The 21,167-nt window shown below is 38.1% G+C and overlaps 1 protein-coding gene across 1 annotated transcript; it reads left to right on the top strand.

Moving 5' to 3' along the window:
- Positions 1-908: 908 nt before the first annotated feature.
- LOC137401990 (protein SLC31A2-like) lies at positions 909-17,106 on the top strand. Its single transcript, XM_068088461.1, has 5 exons — positions 909-1,111; positions 9,519-9,621; positions 10,970-11,168; positions 11,379-11,494; positions 16,761-17,106. The coding sequence occupies exons 1-5, from the start codon at positions 1,109-1,111 to the stop codon at positions 16,895-16,897; spliced, it is 558 nt and encodes a 185-aa protein (XP_067944562.1). The 5' UTR covers positions 909-1,108; the 3' UTR covers positions 16,898-17,106.
- The last annotated feature ends 4,061 nt before the right edge of the window (positions 17,107-21,167 follow it).

The raw sequence follows: 21,167 nt of genomic DNA, 5'->3' as shown, positions 1-21,167 counted from the left end.
GCGGATAATCGGTTTATGACTAAGTTAACTTAGTATCCAATCGAAATCTGGATGGATGTGTTCACATGTATCTGGGTTCTGACTAGTAACTCATCATTAGCTGCTAGTGTTATAGATGAAACCAAAATGTTGAATGATCAAACTCATATGGCACTGCAGGACATAAATTGAAAATCTAGCAAATCAGACACTTCTTTGTTCCCCCTTGTATATTCAAAATTCTTCCTTGATTTCGATGGATATCTCTTGCGGAGGTGCCTACGTGAATCGACAGCTTTGCCTACGTGCAACCGTTTTTTCATTCTATTGTAGCTCAAGTCAGGTTAGATAGATCCTATACATCATATAATGATTACTTTGCAGTAGTCTGGTAAGCAGTAAAGGTAATGTGCTAGTAATTTGAAAGCATACATGAATTGCAGATCATGATAAACTATGGAGCCTTATAGCAATGATATACAGCCCCCATGTGGTGGACGTATATCATTGCTTAATGCTTATAGTGCCCCGTGTACCAGGTTCTCAACCCGAGCTGTTGAACTTGGAAGTTTCACAGTACATACATAGCTTATTTTTTGTTAGCTAACGGGTGCCTGTTGGTAAATATAACCAGATCTACGGTTATGCTACCGTAATACCAGTATATTGCACCTTATTTTTACAAACTCGAGTTGGTAAATATAACTTATAATATATAAGTTATATTGTTATAAGTTATAGAATTGTTATATCAATATGGGTTGCAAACTCGGGGCACTCTAATCTACTATAATAAACAGTACACAAGACCTGAATTTGGTGTAACTTTACTTAACCTACAATAATTCCTCAAATCAAAGATGTCACGTGAACATCATGTGGTTCTCTACACAACGAGTCGGGTTGTACTATTTGTGGCTTACATTAAATTCGTAGATATTCGACGAATTATTCGATACGTTTTTATAAATATTTAGCGTTGAATAATTTCGTCTCCGATTTTGAATAGCAGTGCAGTCTACGTATGTTTTTGTGCTTCACATTATTTTGTGCTATTTTGTATTACTGAATCAAATTGAAATACTTACGAAACGATAGGATACTCTGACTCACTAGGCGCAAGTTCCTCATGGTAAAACGACATTCTAATTCTTTATTACATTGTTACAACGCGTTGCTGTCTATGCTTATGCAGTTTTAGTAGTACACTTATGTCACGTATAGCTCTGAGTGAAAAATCTGTCGTGAAGTATACTGGAGGTCGAGGGTATTGAAGTGTTTGCCATCTCGTTTCCTCGTAGAGCATAGAACACTAATAACACCGACGGTGTAAAGGGGAAGTTGCTTCATATGGTATATGATTTGAGACAGTGTGAGACATCAATACAGCATGCTGCTGAAGGAGTTTGTCATTCATATTTTGGACCAATTTTCATATTTCGACCACTGCGTATGAGAAAGCTTTAATATTGTACGTGTTTGGATGTAGCCATGTGGAAGTTCATGGTTGTGCTGTTTTTCTCCTTTAACATGTCACCATAAGCTGAGGAAGTGTTACTTCTATAGCCATCAAAGAGTATTCTCATCAGTAAGGCTATTCGATGTGATGCACGTGTATCACTCAATGATAGCAGTTGTAATTGAGTTTGCGCTTCTGTCAGACCGTGACGGCCAGACCTGCCAACCCAAGAGTGGGCAATGCGTGAGATTTGGTTTTGGGGCAATTGATGTATCAATGATAGTATATACAAAATTGTGGAAATCGGGGCAAAAATCTCACGCATTTTCATTTTTTCTTTGGGGTGATTGCGTGAGTCTCACGCCCAATGCGTGAGAGTTGGCAGGTATGGTGACGGCTTTTAATGTTGTTGATAAAATGGACAGCTTTATTTTGCACTAATTCTAGCAATTTAACATTGGTATTATCTGCAGAATCACATAGTGTCTCCATACTTAACAGGTATGCCTAGACTGGGGTATTTTTCAGCTCAAAAGACAGCTTATACTTTTTAGGTGCTTCATGGAGGAAGTATTTGATAGCCTAGTATTTGTAGCCTAAAACTGTCAAATCTCAAACTTAATTGCATTTGAATACCAAGATATCAGGCTTCTGTTACTACACAGAGTGCTGATCTGCCCAAAGTATAAGTTTTGCTCCTGGTGAAAAACCATAACATCATATTCATTAGTGTAGTTAGAATGCAACAAGTTTATTACTGTACTCACTTCATTCACTAGCCAGAGCAATCTGCCTAGCCAGATCCCAGCAATGCACAAAATAATAAGTCAGTCTGACCAATCAGATACTAGTAAGCAAGCTAATATGCAACGGAAAAAGGGGAATCCCTTTCAAGCTAAATAGCAACACAAAATAGACTGGGTTAACAAATCATGCTAAAACATAAATCGTCACACCTCCCTTGATTTCTAAATCAACAAGAACAGAATTAGTAAATTTTAAAACTTAAAATTCAACATTTATTACCTATGATAGTCAGTTTGTTTCGTGTTGGTCTCGCATAGTCACTGGGAACCACAAGACTGTTAGCTAGATTATCACAGTCACCTGGGATCTGAAACTGATCTGGACCGTATTGCAATTCATCATTGTCATGTTCTAGGCTATCGTCTTCTACTTGCTGTTCGGTGTCTGGCTCATGCACTTCTATGTATGTGTCGTCCTTCTCAGCTGCAGAATGTGGGTGGCAAAGCCTCAAATCACTAATGTGTCTGGATATTGAGTCCACTCTCACCGCCGTGTTTGACACTGATGATGTCACCTTGCCCTTTTGCCATTGTGTCGTACAGCTTGCCTGAAATGGCTTCACATACACAACATCTCCTGGTTTAAAAGGATTCAGCTCAGTACTCCTGTGCAGGAAGGAATTTACAGAAACATTTGGTGTATGCTGTCCTTCATACTTGTACACCTTTTCAGCAGGAATGGCCCCATCAATCTTTGGAGAGAAATTATGCCAATATAACATCTCCTCAGCACTGCGACCTGTTTGAGCCATCATCCTTTTCACTGTTCTGTGCTGTCGTTCTGCGATGCCATTCCCTTGCTGTCGATAGGCACAAGAGAATATGTGTTCTATACCCCACTTCTCTTCCAGTTTTCTCATTACTTGGCTGCGATAGCATGGGCCGTTGTCTGACAGAAATTCCTTAGGAGGATCCGCTCATAAAATATTTGTTCGAGCTCTTTCACCACCACCTCAGCTGTCTAATTTCTTAGTTGTCTCCACAAAGAGAACATGCGAGGTCCACAGTCAACTACTGTCAAGTAAGGGATTCCTCGGTAATGAGTGATGTCTGATGCTAATCTTACCCACGTTTCCTCAACAGCCAGTTTACCACAATCCTATCTCACCGATGAGGGATCTACCTGCCTACAGACATGACATTCTTTGACCACCTGTTCGACATCTTTCTTCGACACTGATCACCCCATTTTTGGCGGGCTAAATAAAAAGTCCTGTCGACTCCTAGGTGATTAGTGTCATGAAGGTCTCTAATTGCTTGGACTGGGTGAATGCTGACAATCGCTGTAGCACACACTCGGGCCTTCAGCCATTTCTTGGGAACTCTCATCAGTGTGTCTGCTAAGTTCTCTTCTGACTTTACTAACTTCATTTTTACATCTAAGCTGTACAGTTCTACCAGCTCGGCAATCATACTGAGCCTCCTTCGTGTAAGCATCTCTCCCAGGCCGCATACTTTTGGTCGTTTACTGTTAGTGATAATAGAGTTAACCCAACCATACACTGTAGCTGAGTCGGTTATCACACATACTGATGTGAGGCCCCATTTCACTCCACAACTAACACCTCGTATTATTGCGTCCAGCTCTGCGACATTAATATGGTTGCCATCATCTTTACGTAACCAGCAGCCAACTTCCACCTGTTGCCCATCAATCTCCACAGACACACCAATTGTCAGGTTACTTGCGTCACACCATATTGATCCATGTCTCTTGTCAGGTACTGACCACTGTCCGCCTACTGGGTCTTTTTCCTTCAGCATCTCCAGTGTATCATTTATCATCACCTGAACTGGCTCTGGAACTGTATCATTCCAGCCACAATCATTACTTTCTCTCTTCATATAACGACAGGCCACCCTCGACCAACCACCAACTGGGTAGTGGCCTATAAGCCTTTCACACAGGGAAAACAATTCTCTTTTCGTCCTGCTCTCTGTCTTTTCACCAGCATCATTGTCTCTGCACCACTGAACTCTGCTGGTCTCATCTCTTTTAACACGAAGCCCCAGAACTCTAGCATCATCAATGCACTCCGGCTCCTTAGTCACTAAGCCATACTTGGTGAGATGCTCCCTTACATGTGTGACTGAAACTTTATCGTTATCCACAATTATATCGTCTATGTAATGATCGGTACCAGCTTCAATCTTGCTATCCAATGAAAGTACCTTGCCTAGCACCTTTGACATGATCTTAGGCACCACATTAAGCCCGAAGCCCATTCGTGTCATCATAAAGAGCTTTTCTTTGTACCTTACAGCCTGGAGTTTCAAAAGCTCATTATTCACATACAGCTGCAAATAGGCTTTCTTCAAGTTGAGCATACAACAGTTGGGTCCAAACTTTCGCCATTTTCGCAGCTTGTCTTGACAGACTGCTACATCTGCACCTGGATTGCAGTTTATATGCTGGTTCAATTCCCGACTGTAGTCCACCACAGGCCGAATTTTTCTCTCGTTTGGTTGTAGTGCTGCCATGAGAGGTATAGTGCCTTGCACTTTGCCGTGTACTGTTTCATCATGCTCTTCCAACCATCCACTATCAATCCATGCTTCAACTTCCTGCTCATAGCCTTCTCTGCACTCATCTGAGATGCTGTACTGTCCACATTGACTTTTCAGAATGGGTTCTCCATCCTTCCATCGCTATGCCACCATCCACTTTTGTCCATCAAATGTGGCTATGAAATCAGTGTCCTCAACTTGTAATCCGACAAGTTTATTGCATACACCTACTACTACTGTTGGCTCTGCACCCTTGCAAAACCCAAAAGATGGCACACCTTCAGCGCTCACACTCACGCCGCCCAATCTTTTCACTGCATCCATCCCAATAATCACTAAACAGTCGCACACTAAAGATATGGAAACCAAACATCGGAGCCTAACTGTGTTTTTCCCTGTGCCAATGTACAAATCTACCTCCTCTAGGCACTCTGTGGTTTTAACATCTAACATCATCACAGTTGTACGACGTGCGCTGTATCTGACCCAGCAGCTGCAGAGCCTGGGCACTCACTACAGATTGTTGACAACCAGTGTCTACTGATGATCGAATTTCTACACCATTGATTAGGAGATTCATTATTGGGAGCGCCGTATCTATTGCTGCCATGTGGGGCGAGAATCCGACGCAGATGCTCCCCTTTTCGCATTTCCTGAGCACTCAAGACACCTGTTGGCCAGATGAGTGGTCGAGTCACAGACATAACACTTACGGACAGACTGGTTACGACTACCTGCAGATTTGTCAATTCTTCCTGTAGGGCACTGATGAGCCATGTGCCTGTTTCCAGAGCAATTGTAGCATAGCATGGCTCTACCTTGTTTCAACCCAGCGCACACAAAGCTGGTAGTTGCTCTCCTTGACGCCAACATAGCTCTGGCCTTACTCACGAGGGCAGGCAATTCCATACTATCAATATCTACAGTTGATTTTAGTTGCAAAGCTAAATCAGAAGGTAAGCCGCCAACAAAAACACATCTGAGCAACGGATCTGGATTTGTCTGTCCCATCAAATTTACTAATCACCTCAGGTCAGCAAGATATACATTCACAGACTCGCCTTCTGACAGCATCTCGCTTTTTAACTGCTCATATGAAGAAAAAACATCAATGCTGAATGCAGTTCTCAGTTTATGTTTCAGCTTATTATAATCAGCCTTTACTTCATCGCTCAACTGCTGATACACTGCAAACGCTGGTCCTGACAGGAACAATGGCAAAAACTTCAGTTTGTCAGTCACACCCTGCAGTTCTGCTACAAGCTCTAATTTTTCAATCCACACTGAGAATTCCCCACTAGTGTTGTAGTCCTCATAACTTTTTTATAATGTCCGAAAATCTTACGCTCTTAGCCATTGTCTTCTTGTAGTATCGCCGAAATAGCTTGTAGTTAGAATGCAACAAGTTTATTACTGTACTCACATCATTCACTAGCCAGAGCAATCTGCTTAACCAGAGCCCAGCAATGCACAAAATAATAAGTCAGTCTGACCAATCAGATACTAGTAAGCAAGCCAATACGCAACGGAAAAAGGGGAATCCCCTTCAAGCTAAATAGCAACACAAAATAGACTGGGTTAATAAATCATGCTAAAACATAAATCGTCACAATTAGCATTGAAGGACATTTTACATTTGACAGATCATTCCTAGAGCTGATCGATGTCATTTTAAAAGTGTTGAAGTTCTGTCATTATTGACTTCAAAATAAAGAAGCATATCATCCCCAAAAAAGAGTGGTTTTTACACGACATATTATTTGGAAGGTCATGAATATATAAGATAAATAATGTTGGCCCCAGTTCCAAGCCTTGTGGGACTCTAGAAGTCACTGTCATGCTAGGAGATAGCTCTCCTTTAATAACCATTTCTTGACTTCTATCTGAAAGAAAACTCTGCATCCAGTTGCATCTGTTCTGGTCTATACCATCAATCTGTCTAATATTTTAGATAAGTTTGTGTGGTAGCTTGTTAGCTTTGAAATTAAGAACTACGCTGTGAAAAGTTGAGGCTTTTTCTAATGCGTTGGCGAGATCATGATAAGTAACACACAGTTGGGTTTCACAACTAACACTGCTTCTGAATCCCCGTTGCCAGTTATATAGCATAGCATTAAGGGTTTGGTTGAAATGATGGCAAACAATATGTTCTAGCATTTTGCGTAGGATACTCGTTAAAGAGATACGTCTATAGTTACATGGATCTTCTCTACTTTCTTCGCTTGGTATACGGTATTTGTTTAATTATGGTAGATTTTCATTGATGATGTAACACTCTGCTGTCAATTGATGCTCGGAGTATATATACTAAACAATCAGCTGTCAGTGCAGGGTCTGTTGGGAGTCGGCACTGTCTTATCTGGTCAGGTTCGGGAGGTTTGTTGTTTTGGATGTCATGTATGAGTCTGATATGGCACCTTACAGTGCTTCGCGTTCCATGTTTTCAAGCCGAATTGTTGAACTCGAGTTGCTGTTGAAAGAACTCGGCCTGGGTTTTTGATGAACTCGCGTTATACAACTCGAGTTATATTTACAAACTCGAGTTTGTAAATATAACTCGGTTTATCAACTCGAGTTGCAAACTCGGGACACTCTTATTTGCCATTAGTTCTAGTTTTACAGTACATACATAGTTTAATTTCTATTAGCTAACGCGTGTCTATTGATGTACCATTGTTAATATAACCAGATTTACGATTATGCTACCGTAATACCAATATATTGCACCTTTTACAAACTTGAGTTTGTAAATATAACTCGAGTTGTATAACTCGAGTTCAACAACTCGATTTGAGAACACGGAACGCAAGGCACTGTAAGGCGCCATAGTTTGACAATACCATTCAGGTTGATTTCTAAAAAGTTGTTGTCGATAGTCGGTAGTTTGCTTATATTCTCATCGTTACAGAACTGACTGCGGAAATATTAAATTAGCACGTTGGCACGCTGCAGATTAACACTAGTGAGACTTTCATCACTTTGATCATCACTTTCATCACAGTTTTGAGCTGAGTATCTGGTGTTCATCTTTGTTTCTTTCAATGTACTTATAGAAGGGCTTACTATTACCCTTCTCAACATGTATGTTCTTTGTATTTGTAAAAGAAGTACATGTTTCCAGTTGATTTGTACATTTTGTAAAGTTTTCTCTGCCTCATGTGCAGCTTTTCTGCGTGTCTAGTGAACCTAAGTGGTTGACGTTCAACACTTAGTTATAATGTTTTGTGGGGCAGCAAGACCAACAGCCTTCCTAAAAGTTGTTGAGAGCTTATTCTACATTTGCTGAGCATCACTCATTTTTTAGAGCTCATCACAAATGTCGGACACGTGATCTCGTAATATCGTTTGATCTGCATCTCTGTTAATAAGAATGTCTTTAGTTCTGCTTCAAGAGGTGGTGCATCTGAAGAGGTACAAGTTTTTAGATCAGTTGTTACTATGCATCGCGTAAATTAGGGAATATAACACCAGTTAAGCCGGTAAGCCCAGTATTATAACTTTGACTACATCAAGAATATTACCATGAATATGTGTGGGATTTTTTACCATTTGTACAAACTGCTAAAACTAAACTTGCATCAATACTAGCTTCAGTCAGGTATACAATGTCGTAATCAGTGATTTCGATTGCTTTTCCCTCAACAGGTCTACAGTTGCCAAGAAAGAGACGTAGTGACTTGCTGGGCTTATGGCTGATGTTGTTAGAGCTTACATGCCTTCTCATTTTCCCAATTCGTTCTTTTGTTGTATTACGAGATTTCGTCTATGAAACTGTGTAGAGTTGTTGTCAGCTTTGAGAGCGCAAATTTGTTCTCTGAGATTTTATTCTTTGTCTCTTGTTTTTTTTTTACATATAATTTACAGAATATTTTTTCTGTGCTCTTTTCAAGAAAGGAGTTTGAAAGCTAGCTTTCAATGGCTAGCTGCGCATGTGAATATCGTAGTTTCAGGTTCGTTTTTATATTTTTTCAAGAGAACTCTGTCAATCTTCGCTTTTGAAGAATTTTAGCAACTGTAGTAAAGCTACCCTATGGTTTTCTTTTGCCTGGATAAGGTCGGAAAACTTAATTGCTCACAGGCTCCCATGATACTGTCACAGCCTTTCAGACTGCTCACATTCGCAACAGCTCTCCTCTGTACGCTTTCGATTTATCATAGCTTTGTTGGTAGGGTCCCATATTGTATCCACGTACTCTAAGATGGGTTTACATAGACTGGTGTGTGTGAGCAGTCAGCTGTTTTATATGCACCTCCAAGCGTATATTTGATTGCGTCCTAGAGTTTGGGGCCGCCTAGATTTGTTAGTCAAAATGTTGATCTTGTTGCAGAATGACATCTAGTTATTTGATGTTTTCTACCCATGGGACATGCGACGGACCGAGCTTGTATTGTAACTGGGATTGAGATACATATGATGCTGGGGTTTAAAATATTGTTTCTTTACCACCCTTGGGTGGAAGTAGAAACCATCCATGATGCGTGATGCGTATTTCAAAATTTTCATATCATGAGTAGTCGTTGGTATAAAACTGCTAAAATATGCATTGTGGTTTGTAGAGTCGGTTAACAGCTCACCCACGTTTTGCTCACACATCATTGAAACGGTGTACAATAATATCGTTTAGTTCAATAAAAGACTGACTCCTTTGACCGTAAAACAAAATAGAAAAGTTCTGATTCTCTGCAACTCAAAAAAACGTCGCAATTGCTAAAAGTTTTAAGTTGTGAATGCGCTGAATGAAATAATTTGTTCTTTTTTCTTGTAGACAATGAATAGCACGGGCACAGATTACATGTTTCTCTATTTCGAATTCACAGCCAAAGTTCACGATTTTCTTTTCAATGGATGGAGCAGCAACAACAATACGGGTAACATTTGATTAACAAATGGTGATATTATTTTGAAACCACAGTATTATTTTTATGAGTTGGCGATGAGGTTATTAGCTATAAAAAATGAATGCTTACTCAGGCATAAGTTTTAGCATATATTTTCTGCGTCATAACTGAGACCAAAGCATGCATATATGTTTTTTTGTTAAATATTAGATTTTATAAAATATTGTATGTGTGTTATATGACATTACTAGTTGAATGCACGGCATTGCGTGGGTAATAAAAAACATCTTATAAACAGTGGCATGTGATGTAGTTGTGTACTTTGAGTAAGCTAGTATATGCATTGCTTAATTTACTAATAAGAGCCGTGAGAGCAAGCTTCAATGACGTTGTGCGTAACACAGTGTTGTTATGCGTATTGTAACCCAGATAATGACTATCCGCCCTATAAATTCATTTCATTCTGCGTAGATTAATGGATTAGCTTGTCACCTTGTGAATGGTGGTTCTGAGATCAAATCTTCTGAGATATGGATTTTTTATTCCTAGATTGTAATCGCTACGACTCAAAATAGGGATGAAAATGAGAAGACCAAAAAAATACCAGCAAACACTGAGATTTATATAGATAGATGTTCAATGACACCTGCCTTGAACCTCTACAATAGTTAGTCCGAAGTCGCTAATACTTAACGGACGATTTAGCCACATAGGCCTACAAAGCAGCTGAGCCATATTCTGGCTAAGAGTTAAATTTTTAACTTCTTACTGAATGTTGCTACAGTTAAAAGCAAGCAAGACAATGAAATACATTCAGGGTACATACACGCCTCACCCTTATACATATTATGAAACTATTATTTTTAATAACACTGTCAAGTGTTTTTTCCAATTTTTTGAGCTTGGTCGGTAACCTGTAAGCCGTTTGTTTTGTACATCTATATATATATACATCTCAGTGAGTGTCCTTTGGATGTCCAGTTATAGCAATAAAATTTTAGGAATGAACAATCTACTTGGCACCGGAATTGAACTCGGAACCTTCTGTTCTGAAGATAGGCGAGCTAACCCACTGAACTATACAACAAAATAAGTGTGCACATAATTATTACATTGGCAAAAATACCCATGTTAAATGCGCTTGGGGAAAATGCTATTGGCTACTATTAGCTTAGCTTATTGGCTACTAGATACATTAGAGATCATTACGCATAACGATTATTAAGCTGGCTTCAGAGATGGTTTTTATTATAGTAAATATTTGGACTAGCTAATTTACTAGCTTGAGTTACTTAAAATCACTAGGTAATCTTTTTATTAATTGTGCAATGCCAGGCATTCACCTAGTTTGTGCTATATACCACATTTATGTTTGTAGGTTTGCTTGGGATGGCTTTTGCAATGGCTACTTTAGTCTTCTTCATGGAACTTTTGCGAACAATAAGTGAATATCTTCATCTCAAGATGCGTGCTGGACCTGTAAGCCTTGTAGCCTCAGTTCCTGTCGAATCTGAAAGCTCTCCGCTAATACGGGCTCTTCAGATACCGCCCAGTGAGGAGCATATCAAAAAGTACAGGTAGCTGTGTCTCCAATCTTAGTTTTACCTATTTGCCATGTTCATAAGCATCGCTTCTGGTTGCATTATGAAAGTGGTAGATACTCCTAGAAGTCAAAGGTTCTGTTGCATCGATTTAGCTTGGCATGAATAGTGCTCCACTCTCATCATGTACCTTTATCTCATCTTACCCTGTTATATCTCAATTTTAGCCTTGTGTCTCATTTGTAGGTTAAAGTTGCACTTGATAAGGTCTCTGTTGGTACCTGTACAGTTAGCTATTGGCTATATAGTTATGCTGTCCATCATGTCATACAATGCCTGGATACTAGTCACAGTTTCCCTTGGTGAGTTCATTCATGACTACAAATCTTATAGTATTCAAGTAATTTCATAAAGTAACCAGAAGGAAATGCTAAACGTGTTATTTAAAATTAAAAATATTATTATGTTGTAACACGACTATTTGAACGCCATAACGCTTTATTTTTCAACTTTTTCCCGATAGCGGCGGTCAACTTGAGGTGGCGTTAAAATTGAGTCGGGCATTGCATTTTTTAAATAGCTCGTCAGAATTTAGAGAAAATCAATTTACCATCTTTTATTGCCTTTTTACCTCCAATGTCGCCTATATTTGGCACTCTCCTTCGGGCGGAGTGACATTACACCAAAACTGCCACGCACAACTTTTATCGTATTTTCTAGGTAAACCAAACATGCTGATTCCGATTTTTTACTCAAAATAAAGATCGGTCCACTAAGTTTCAAAGTTATGAAGGCTTTTTAAAGCGTTTCAATATCTGTCTCGAAAACAACACAATTGGCACAACAAGCTCCGCCCATAAATATGTGACGTAGCCTAGCTTGTTAGGAATGGAAGTTAGGAATATTTAGTCCAATTTAGAATGAAAGAGATGAGTGTCTTAAACCCATTATTATCTGAATTCAGCCTTAAAAATATTTTTTGAAATTGTAAAATGGTCTTCGATACAAACAAACGAAAACAAAAGAATTAATTGTTATTGATGTAACCGAGTTATTATTAATACGATTATTAATACGGGTTATTACGTATTAATAATAATACGTGTTACGTATTATTATAAATACGAGTTATTATTAATACGATTTTGGGGACACTTTTACTGGTCACTTGGTATTATTGGTTTGTAAAGATCACAGAATGTTAAAGTGGTGCTCAAATAGAGGTGACATTCAATTAGAGGTTTTACGGTATGTTAATAATACTGAAGGCAGCACAGCTTCCTCTATCATACTGGAGTTATCTTCTCTAAATTTGTATATTTAGTTGCAGTGTGCTCTGTTTTACCTAGTTCATTATACCTGTATTCATCTTTACTGTTTAAACGACACGGAGATGTGCTATAGATCTTTTAAAGGTTTGCTATGTATCCCTCAAAACAAAACATGTTAATGTAGACTCACTTTTCAGTCAAGATCAATTTTTAATTTATGTGTAGCCAACTTGCACTAAAAATTAAAAATTTATTCATTTTTCTATAAGCCTACCTTGGTCGTGTAAATGTTAAAGTAGCGACAGAAAATCAAGCGAAAATATTACATAGTAGCAATAGAACTCTTTTTGTACCCACATGGTTGTGTGCTGAATTTTTTTATCTCTGCTGGGGAGCGCTTAGCCGAGTATTATTGATTTGGATCGATTAGCATAAGGAAGTCAAAGTACTGTCACAGCGAATGCCTCCACATAACTTTAGCAAAGCGAAATGGCGTTAAATGCATTCGGATTTATCGTTTCTATGATTCGAAAAGAAAGCAACTCCGAGTCCATTCAAAGCATGGAAATGCAGAAATCTTTCTGAGTTTTTGTTAATCACCAGCTATTAACTTTCATCAACTCAGTAATCAAATATCAGGGTAAAGTCTCATATTTCATCTCTTGCTCATGTATGTAATAATTATGTTAGAACTGTAATTATTTTGTGAGACCATTTTGTTGTAGGCCTACACACGTCTATAGGTTTTGGACAACAAGAGTCTGGTTTGTGTTAAATACTGCGAATAGTAAAAAACAGGATTTGACTCATGTCTTAATAGTTTATCTTGTTAGAGAGATTTCTATGTGTGTACAGATAGAAGCTTATTGGCTATGAGGATTGAAGCATATTTGATGATTCTAACGATTGGTGCTGGTATTATATAATGATGTCTTTAAAGAATAGAGAAAGATATTATTATGCCTTATTATTTATCTTGAGGTGTTGACCGATGTTCTAAAAAAAGAATCGAGGAGATTGACCAACCGTAAGCTGAGATATAGCCAGCCAAACACAGGTCTACCAAAAAACAAAAGTGTTTTGGTAATCATCAATATACGACGTATGAAATCGACTTGTGTGCCATTGGTCAATTAAGCCAACTAATGCGCTCTCCTATAACAATCACGACGTTTTAATTGGTTTAATCCCTGGAAGTATAGAACAATCAAATTGGGCCTGACAATCATCGCTCCTAGAACTCCGAACCAGTCCCTCTGACGTGTAGATTAGTTTTAGCATAAAATAATTACACGCATCTATTATTTCGCAACATTTTGCTATGTTGCTAGTTTAGCTCAGTTTTGTTGTTCTCCTACTTAGCTTCCCTATTCAGACTCATCTTTAGCGTTGTTCAGATTTTTTAACTATAGCTAATAAATGGAATCAATTAAATCAATCATCAATCTCGGTTATCATTTGGAATTTTCTACAAATTATATTAGTTACATCATTTATTCTATACGCAGTTATATTATTATTTTGTATAATATGCATTATGATTATTATATTAATCATAAAAATAATCATAGATAAGATAATAGATAAATAGAAAAAATCATATCAAAAGTTATCGTTTTCTTTTCTTACAGCAAGAGCAGCACGGTCAAGTTATTCTTTTTAAAATTATGGCTGTAGTGAACTTACAGTCTGTTAATAGTGACGATAATCATGAAAATCAACTGAGTGCTGCAGTAGGTACACAGTAGAAAAATGATGAATGAACAAAAATTCACATTCCCATTTCTTATTCTAAACAAACTGCAAATCGCGGATGTCGCATATAGACTATACACGCGCCGTTCGTTGAACAGAGGATCTTCGGAGCATATCCGTGGAGATTGAGTTAAAATTTGAAGCACAATAGTCAAAGTCTGCTCTTCTGTTTTGAAAAATCATGACGAGGGGTTGTGGGCAAATGCCTTTACCACACAATGTTTGCTTGATTTTCCTGAGAAACCAGAGCTAGTCTGTAAATTCTTTACTATCGCGAGAAGCCTTTCACATCTCGTAGCCTAAAACAATCATTATACGTAACGGCGATAAGGGTGCGCGACTCCGGCACATGACCAATAAGTCGATTTCATACGTCACCATTCTCGGGATTTTCAAAGGGTTTTCCTCTGATTCGTTATTAGGTAGACCTGTGTTTGGCTGGCTATATCTCAGCTTCTAGTGGGTCAATCTCCTTGATTATTTTTTTAGAACATCAGTCAACACCTCAAGATAACTAATAAAGCATAATAATATTATGCTTTCTCTATTCTTTAAATTGTATTATGGAATTTTATAATAAAAAACTTGGTATAAAACACTCAATAGAAGTTGTCACCCTTGCAAAAATTCTTAAAATTTTATTTAATTGGCGGTGGTTATAAAAATAAAATGAGTGGATAACTTCTAAACTCATAGGAAAATTATATCCCCATTTTATAACAAAATGTTAGCAGTTATATTTAGGATCAACATACTGAAATGGTATTGAACTAGGTTTAGACAGCTTGCAGGGCATGTAGCAATTGCCTGTGGTGAGTAACATTTTATGAATGATGGTAAAAACCTGTGATCCGGTAAAGGTCCTCTTAAGCACGTCGGCATATACTGTAATTGCTTCACGAAAAAACTAAAAGCGTGTCTTTTAGAAAATTTTCACCTGATTTTAAGTAGCATTGATGGATAACTGATATATTGCTTTCATTGAAAGTAATTCTGGCAGTTTAGCCTTTTTTTACTGCAGTTAGCGAGAAGTGCAACCCACTAGCATAATAAGGATGAATGGGTAATCTTGGTTGCTGGTGAAATTTCCTGTTTCTGGCATTTTATCAGCTAACTACTTTGAATAATAACCTCCTTTCCATGGCTTTATTTCCCATTGCTTGTTGCACAGCGCAGTTATCATAGGAATGAGCTCTCTGTCATCATTTAATGGTTCACCCATCCCTCCAACTGATGGCTCTGCCAACAATACATATATTATATTATGAAGGATTATCATATTGTTTGAAAAAGTGCTCGATAGGAAAAATAGACTTGACTAAAATCAAATTTGAGTAGTAGCTGCACTCTTCATGTAAAACTGCAAGAAACTATTTAGAAGTAAAATGCTTTAACCATTTTGGTAACTTTTACATATACAGTCAAACATGGATAACTCGTCCACGGATAGCTCGAACACATGGTTAATTCGAACATTTCCTTCGGTCCGTTCCCACGTAATGATAAATTGCTATAGATAACTCGAACTCAACACTGTTAATTCGAACTGTTTTTTTGCCCAACGGCTACCGAAACGGTTGTTATCGCTTTAGAAAATCACTTTATTCAAAGCCATAGAGGTAAACTTCATCTTTTCGTAATTCATAAGCGTCGTTATTACCACCATCGGCAAAATATTTTTGTCAACGACTTTTCTAAAAGTTTGGTGAAATTTGATTTATACTGCGATACGATGAATAGCACGGGCTAGCCGGGTCACGGGCGCAAGGATATTCGCCACGCACATACAAAACAAAAATCGCATGTTGTTTTGTATGTGCGTGGCGAAAATCCTTGAGTGCGTGACCCGGCTAGCCCGTGATGAATAGTTTTCCGACGTTGATTCCGTGTTGAATCAACGTCGAAATGTTGAATGTTTAAAACGTCATAAAAAATGTTGTAATTAAACGTATACGTTGTCTGAGCTACAAAAAACTATTCATCGTTTGACCTAAACACAGAATACGTGTGTACATTCAATAAGTATCTATTAAAAAAGCGTGAGTGATATAGATTATAGAATGTACCGTAAAACCTCGTAAAACTTCTAATTGAACTGCCTCGGAGTGTTGCTCTTAACGAATCCCAGGTAAAGTAAGGTAATCTGCATAAACTTCAAGAAAAAACGGCAAAATTGATCGTGGGTAAAACCCCAAAAGAAAAAAATGTCTTTTCTTTTGAGCATTTCAACAACGATCAAGTTTTGCCAATGTCAATCTGAAAAACGTCCTGGCAATAACATCACCTCAAACAACAAACCAATCTCAAGTGATAGAAAAATCTCTATACCTTTTCATGAAAACGTTTTAAACTTTACATTAGAAGCATTTAATTTGAAACAAGCCATTTGTGCTTTTGATTTATATTATAGTTTGTATATGTACATGTATCTACTAATAAATAAGTAAATATATGGACTTGTGACAGTGCTCTGATAACTTGAACGCTCTGATAATTTGAACACTTTTGCTCGGTCCCTTGAAGTTCGAGTTATCCATGTTTGACTGTATTATATTATAATGTTTATATTAAACAAGTGGAGTTATTATTTTATGTTTTACAGCTAGTGGCTGCATGTATTGGCTGTTCTCATTCTGTCGAGACCTCATTAAGCTACGATTCACGGATGACTCGAATAGTGTGAACACTCAGAGTGAGTTGACACGGCATGAGTCTTTACCAGATCTAGAAGGCGAATGATATTGTCCTTCCTCATGTGCTGACTTCACAATCTAATCTGTTCTTCCTTTTACCTTTATTTATGTATCACTCCCTTGCTCAATCTTTACTTTTGCTATACTTTATCACAAACTAAAATGATACTTTGTTTTAATGTGAGAGTTGCTTGTTATTATTTTTATTGTTATTATAAGTATATATATTGCTATTGTTATTATAATCATATACCAAACATACACTCTTGTTTGGTCTTGTCTCCCTTATTATATAATACCTGTCAACTAGATTAATGAAAAAGTATATTCATCAGTGTGAGGAATTCCAACAGTTATATACGAAGGCTCTGCCTGAGGGATATGAACCTTGAAAGGCTGTCAAGATAAAGTGAGAATGTTAGATTTTTTGATAAGAGTGGGGTAAGCAGCTCAGTAGCTAAAGATATACTATAATAGTAAACAATTGGTGAAAAAGGTAAACATTAAATTTACAATTGTGAACTACTTGGTAGAGGCATGAGTCAAGTTTCGTCAGGACATACTGTTTATCGAGATTCCTAGTAGATGTTAGTTGATGGCTATCTAACCCCTTTCTTCAAGGATAGGTTGTAAATATTCATTTCAAAGGTTTTGCTCTGAACTTGCGCTATACGTATGTATCTTGGTCTGGTCTCCGTTATAGCAGACCTGCCAACTAGATTTATAGAAAAGGGTAACTGTAACAGTTGTATAGGAAGGCCCTGCTTGGGTGATATGGAGCTTGAAAAGCTTCGAAGAGAAAACAGGAAGGTTCTGAAGCTCTGAGCTCTTGCTATCCAAAGATGTTGACCAATCTATTTAAGATGTTGACCAATCTATTTAAGACCAGGCGTAGGTAAAGGTATTTGATGATAGAACTTAAATAGTTAGGTTTGACATCCTGTAATAACAAGCGAATGGGTAGATAGTATTTTTAATAGCCTTCGTTTGTGGCACAGCAAAACTTCATAAAAAGTACTTCGGAGTTGTCTTACCATTTTGGTAAGTGCAAATAACCATTTTAAGAGCATTTTGCTTTGGCATTGATGATATTACTAAACTATAGATAAAAAGCAGCTATGTGCTCTTTTTTATCCTGTGGTCCAGTTTTTTCTGTGCCTGGCAGCATCATTCAAGTTATAGTGATCCAAAACATTAAATCTTTACTACTAGCAGATTAGTATGACAGCAATAACTGCATGCTGATAATAGACCCGGTTAATAGAAATCTTCAAGCAAAGGCCACCATTTTTCACAGTGTATCTTTGTATAACATGAAAGTGTATTTAAAAAAAACAGTTGGCTTTATTTTTAAGGCGAGTTGATTCAGAGTCAATCTGCCAACATTAATCTATTGTAAGAGTTACATGCTTTGGAATCTCTGGGATGGAGAAACTTTGCAGAAACTCTCTTACTGACCGAGTTAATCTGACATTATAGTATCAGTGCAATGCAGTCCTTAATAAGAGTAAAGAGCCACGTAACTCCATGCGGATATGTATATCATAGTTTTATTAGATGGTTAAAGAGAGATAAAACACTCTCTAGTTCTATGTGCTGCTATAAGACTTGAACAAGGTATGTGCTATTTATTTTATTACAGTCGATAGGGATATACCTACAGAGACTTGCTAAGATTCAGAATAAAACATCAATAAATTAAGGCTTGATGCTAGTCATAGTAGAGCTAGAAAGTTGATTCGTTTATCAGGTGAAATCTATGCAGACTCCAGGAACTTAGTTCAAAGCATGGAGGTGTAGACCACGAGGATAATTCCCAGCTGCAACACAACCTGAAAAATACCGCAACATATTTCAGCTGTCCGTACAAGTCTATATATATAAATCTCAGTGTTTGTCTGTCATCTGTTGTTTGTTCGCGTGTCCAGTTATACTCAGTTATAGTGATTAAAATATAGGAACGAAATACATGTATTTGCTTCACAATAGATTTGAGCTCTGAACCTCTAAGTCTGCAGACAGGTGAGTAAAACTATGCTGCATTTTCCTTGTCATACTATGGAAACCTTGTGCACATACTGTTGTAGCGCTTGTGATAATGTTAGCATTACTGACGCATAACATAATGATGCATCGTAAAATGAAACTGACTTCACCGCTCTTATTATAGTAAAGTTAATTGCAATAGTTAATAGCTTAAGTTACTAGCTTAAGTTACTAGCTATTCTAATACTCGAGCAAGGCCGGATATTCAACTAGTTAGTAATTGTATAAAACATAAAACGAACATTTAGAAATTCCAAATAAAGCGACTTTTATTGAATTTTATCTGCGATTGGATTTATTTCCAAAAGTTTGTTCCGGCTATTTGTAATGCCTATAGTAGCAATTCAAATGTAAATACAGTAATAAAACTTAAATAGGAAATTTATTTTTGGTAATTTCATGTGAATAGTGATACAGATGACTCTTAGCTATGGTTTGAATATGTAAACCCTCCAATTAAGTAGAAGACTGTATGAAGAGTGTGACTGTGTCTATGGTAATAAATACGGAGAGAATCACATGGGTGCTCATGTATTTGTTGCGTGAATATTCTCTACTTCATGTTTGGGCTTGCGCTGAACTAGAGGTTAATCCTGTCTCATTATCTAAAGGAAAGTTAGAATTCACCATGATTGGTGATTACGGCTATGGATAACTTTACCTTTTGTATTAATATTAGCAGTCACCATTTAGTAATTGTACAAGGAGTGGTTAAGTATGAGCGTATAAGTATTCTGAAGTATTACACTAACAGTTCTATCTCAACTATATATGACAATTAGGTAAAAGTTGTCTACACCTGTGCTGCAACATTGGAAACTGCATAATCTACGCTTAAGTAAACGATACGAAGAGTATGACTGACCAATCAGATGCCATGTCATCTAAAAGACTAACCAATCAAATAGCTTGTTAGTTACCTGAGTGGTAGCAGCTGCGCCAGCAAGTGCTGACAGTAAGTATGAATATTTTGTGATGAGTTTTTCAACAGCTTCTTTGCACCCCTACAAAGCACTTGTTCTGCTTGTCAACAAGAACATTGTATTAGCGAAGGAGAGGAAAGTGTTACAGTAAGTCATCATTTTTTAAATGTTTGTAAAGAGCTGGGGCTAAGTAACCAGTAGCAAAATTGACTATTTGATGTAAATTTGCTGTGTAAGTACATAAATCCACTGTTACTAATAAAATAAATAAAATAAAAATGGTGAGATGAAACAATAAAAGTAGTTTCTTAGCAGCTGAGTATTTACTGCTCTCTCTCTCTCCCTCCTTCTCTCCCTCTTTCTCTCCCCCTCTCTCTCCCTCTCTCTCCCTCTCTCCCTCTCTCCCCTTCTTTCTCTCTTTCCCTCTCTCTCCCTCTCTCTCCCTCTCTCTCTCCCTCTCTCTCTCTCTCTCTCTCTCCCCCTCTCTCCCTCTCTCCCTCCTTCTCTCACTCCCTCTCTCCCTCTCTCTCTCCCTCTCTCTCTTTCTCTCCCTCTCTCTCTCTCCCCCTCTCCCCCTCTCTCCCTCTCTCTCTCTCTCCCCCTCTCCCCCTCTCTCCCATTCTTTCTCTCTTTCCCTCTCTCCCTCTCTCTCTCCCTCTTTCTCTCCCTCTCTCTCTCCCCCCTCCCTCTCTCCCTCCTTCTCTCACTCCCTCTCTCCCTCTCTCTCTCCCTCTTTCTCTCCCTCTCTCCCCCTCTCTCCCCCTCTCTCTCCCTCGCTCTCCCTCTCTCCCCCTCTCTCTCCCTCTCTTTCCCTCTCTCCCCCTCTCTCTCCCTCTCTTTCCCTCTCTCTCTCCCTCTCTCTCCCTCTCTCCCCCTCTCTCTCCCTCTCTCTCCCTCTCCTCTCTCTCTCCTCTTTCTCCTCTTTCTCCTCTTTCTCCTCTTTCTCCTCTCTCTCTCTCTCTCTCTCTCTCTCTCTCTCTCTCTCGCTTCTCTCTCGCTTCTCTCTCAACCCTGGATTCTGTTAAATGTTTAGGCCTATTTCAATGAGGAAAAATTGATTACAATAATTGTAGTAGTCAACTTACCAGGTCCTTATAGCTATTGTCAGAGGTCGGAGCAAAGGCGCACGTTGTGTCATTGAGAGAAAACAGCTCACCACTCTCTGACTCCCCATATCTTATGAGTTCATATAAAACTTCTGTATCAACACCATCTTTTGTCTGATCATAAAATATATTAGCACAATTTATATGCGAGTATAGAAAGTGCAAGCAACTCCTAAAACACCTAAAAGATGTAAAAACCTAAATTTTCAACACCTAAAAGATTATCTTAGTTTTTATTAAT

Source organism: Watersipora subatra, chromosome 8 (genome assembly GCF_963576615.1).
Source record: "Watersipora subatra chromosome 8, tzWatSuba1.1, whole genome shotgun sequence".
In the NCBI taxonomy this organism is placed as follows: Eukaryota; Metazoa; Bryozoa; class Gymnolaemata; order Cheilostomatida; family Watersiporidae; genus Watersipora; species Watersipora subatra.
This window is presented reverse-complemented; position numbering and strand designations above follow the sequence as displayed.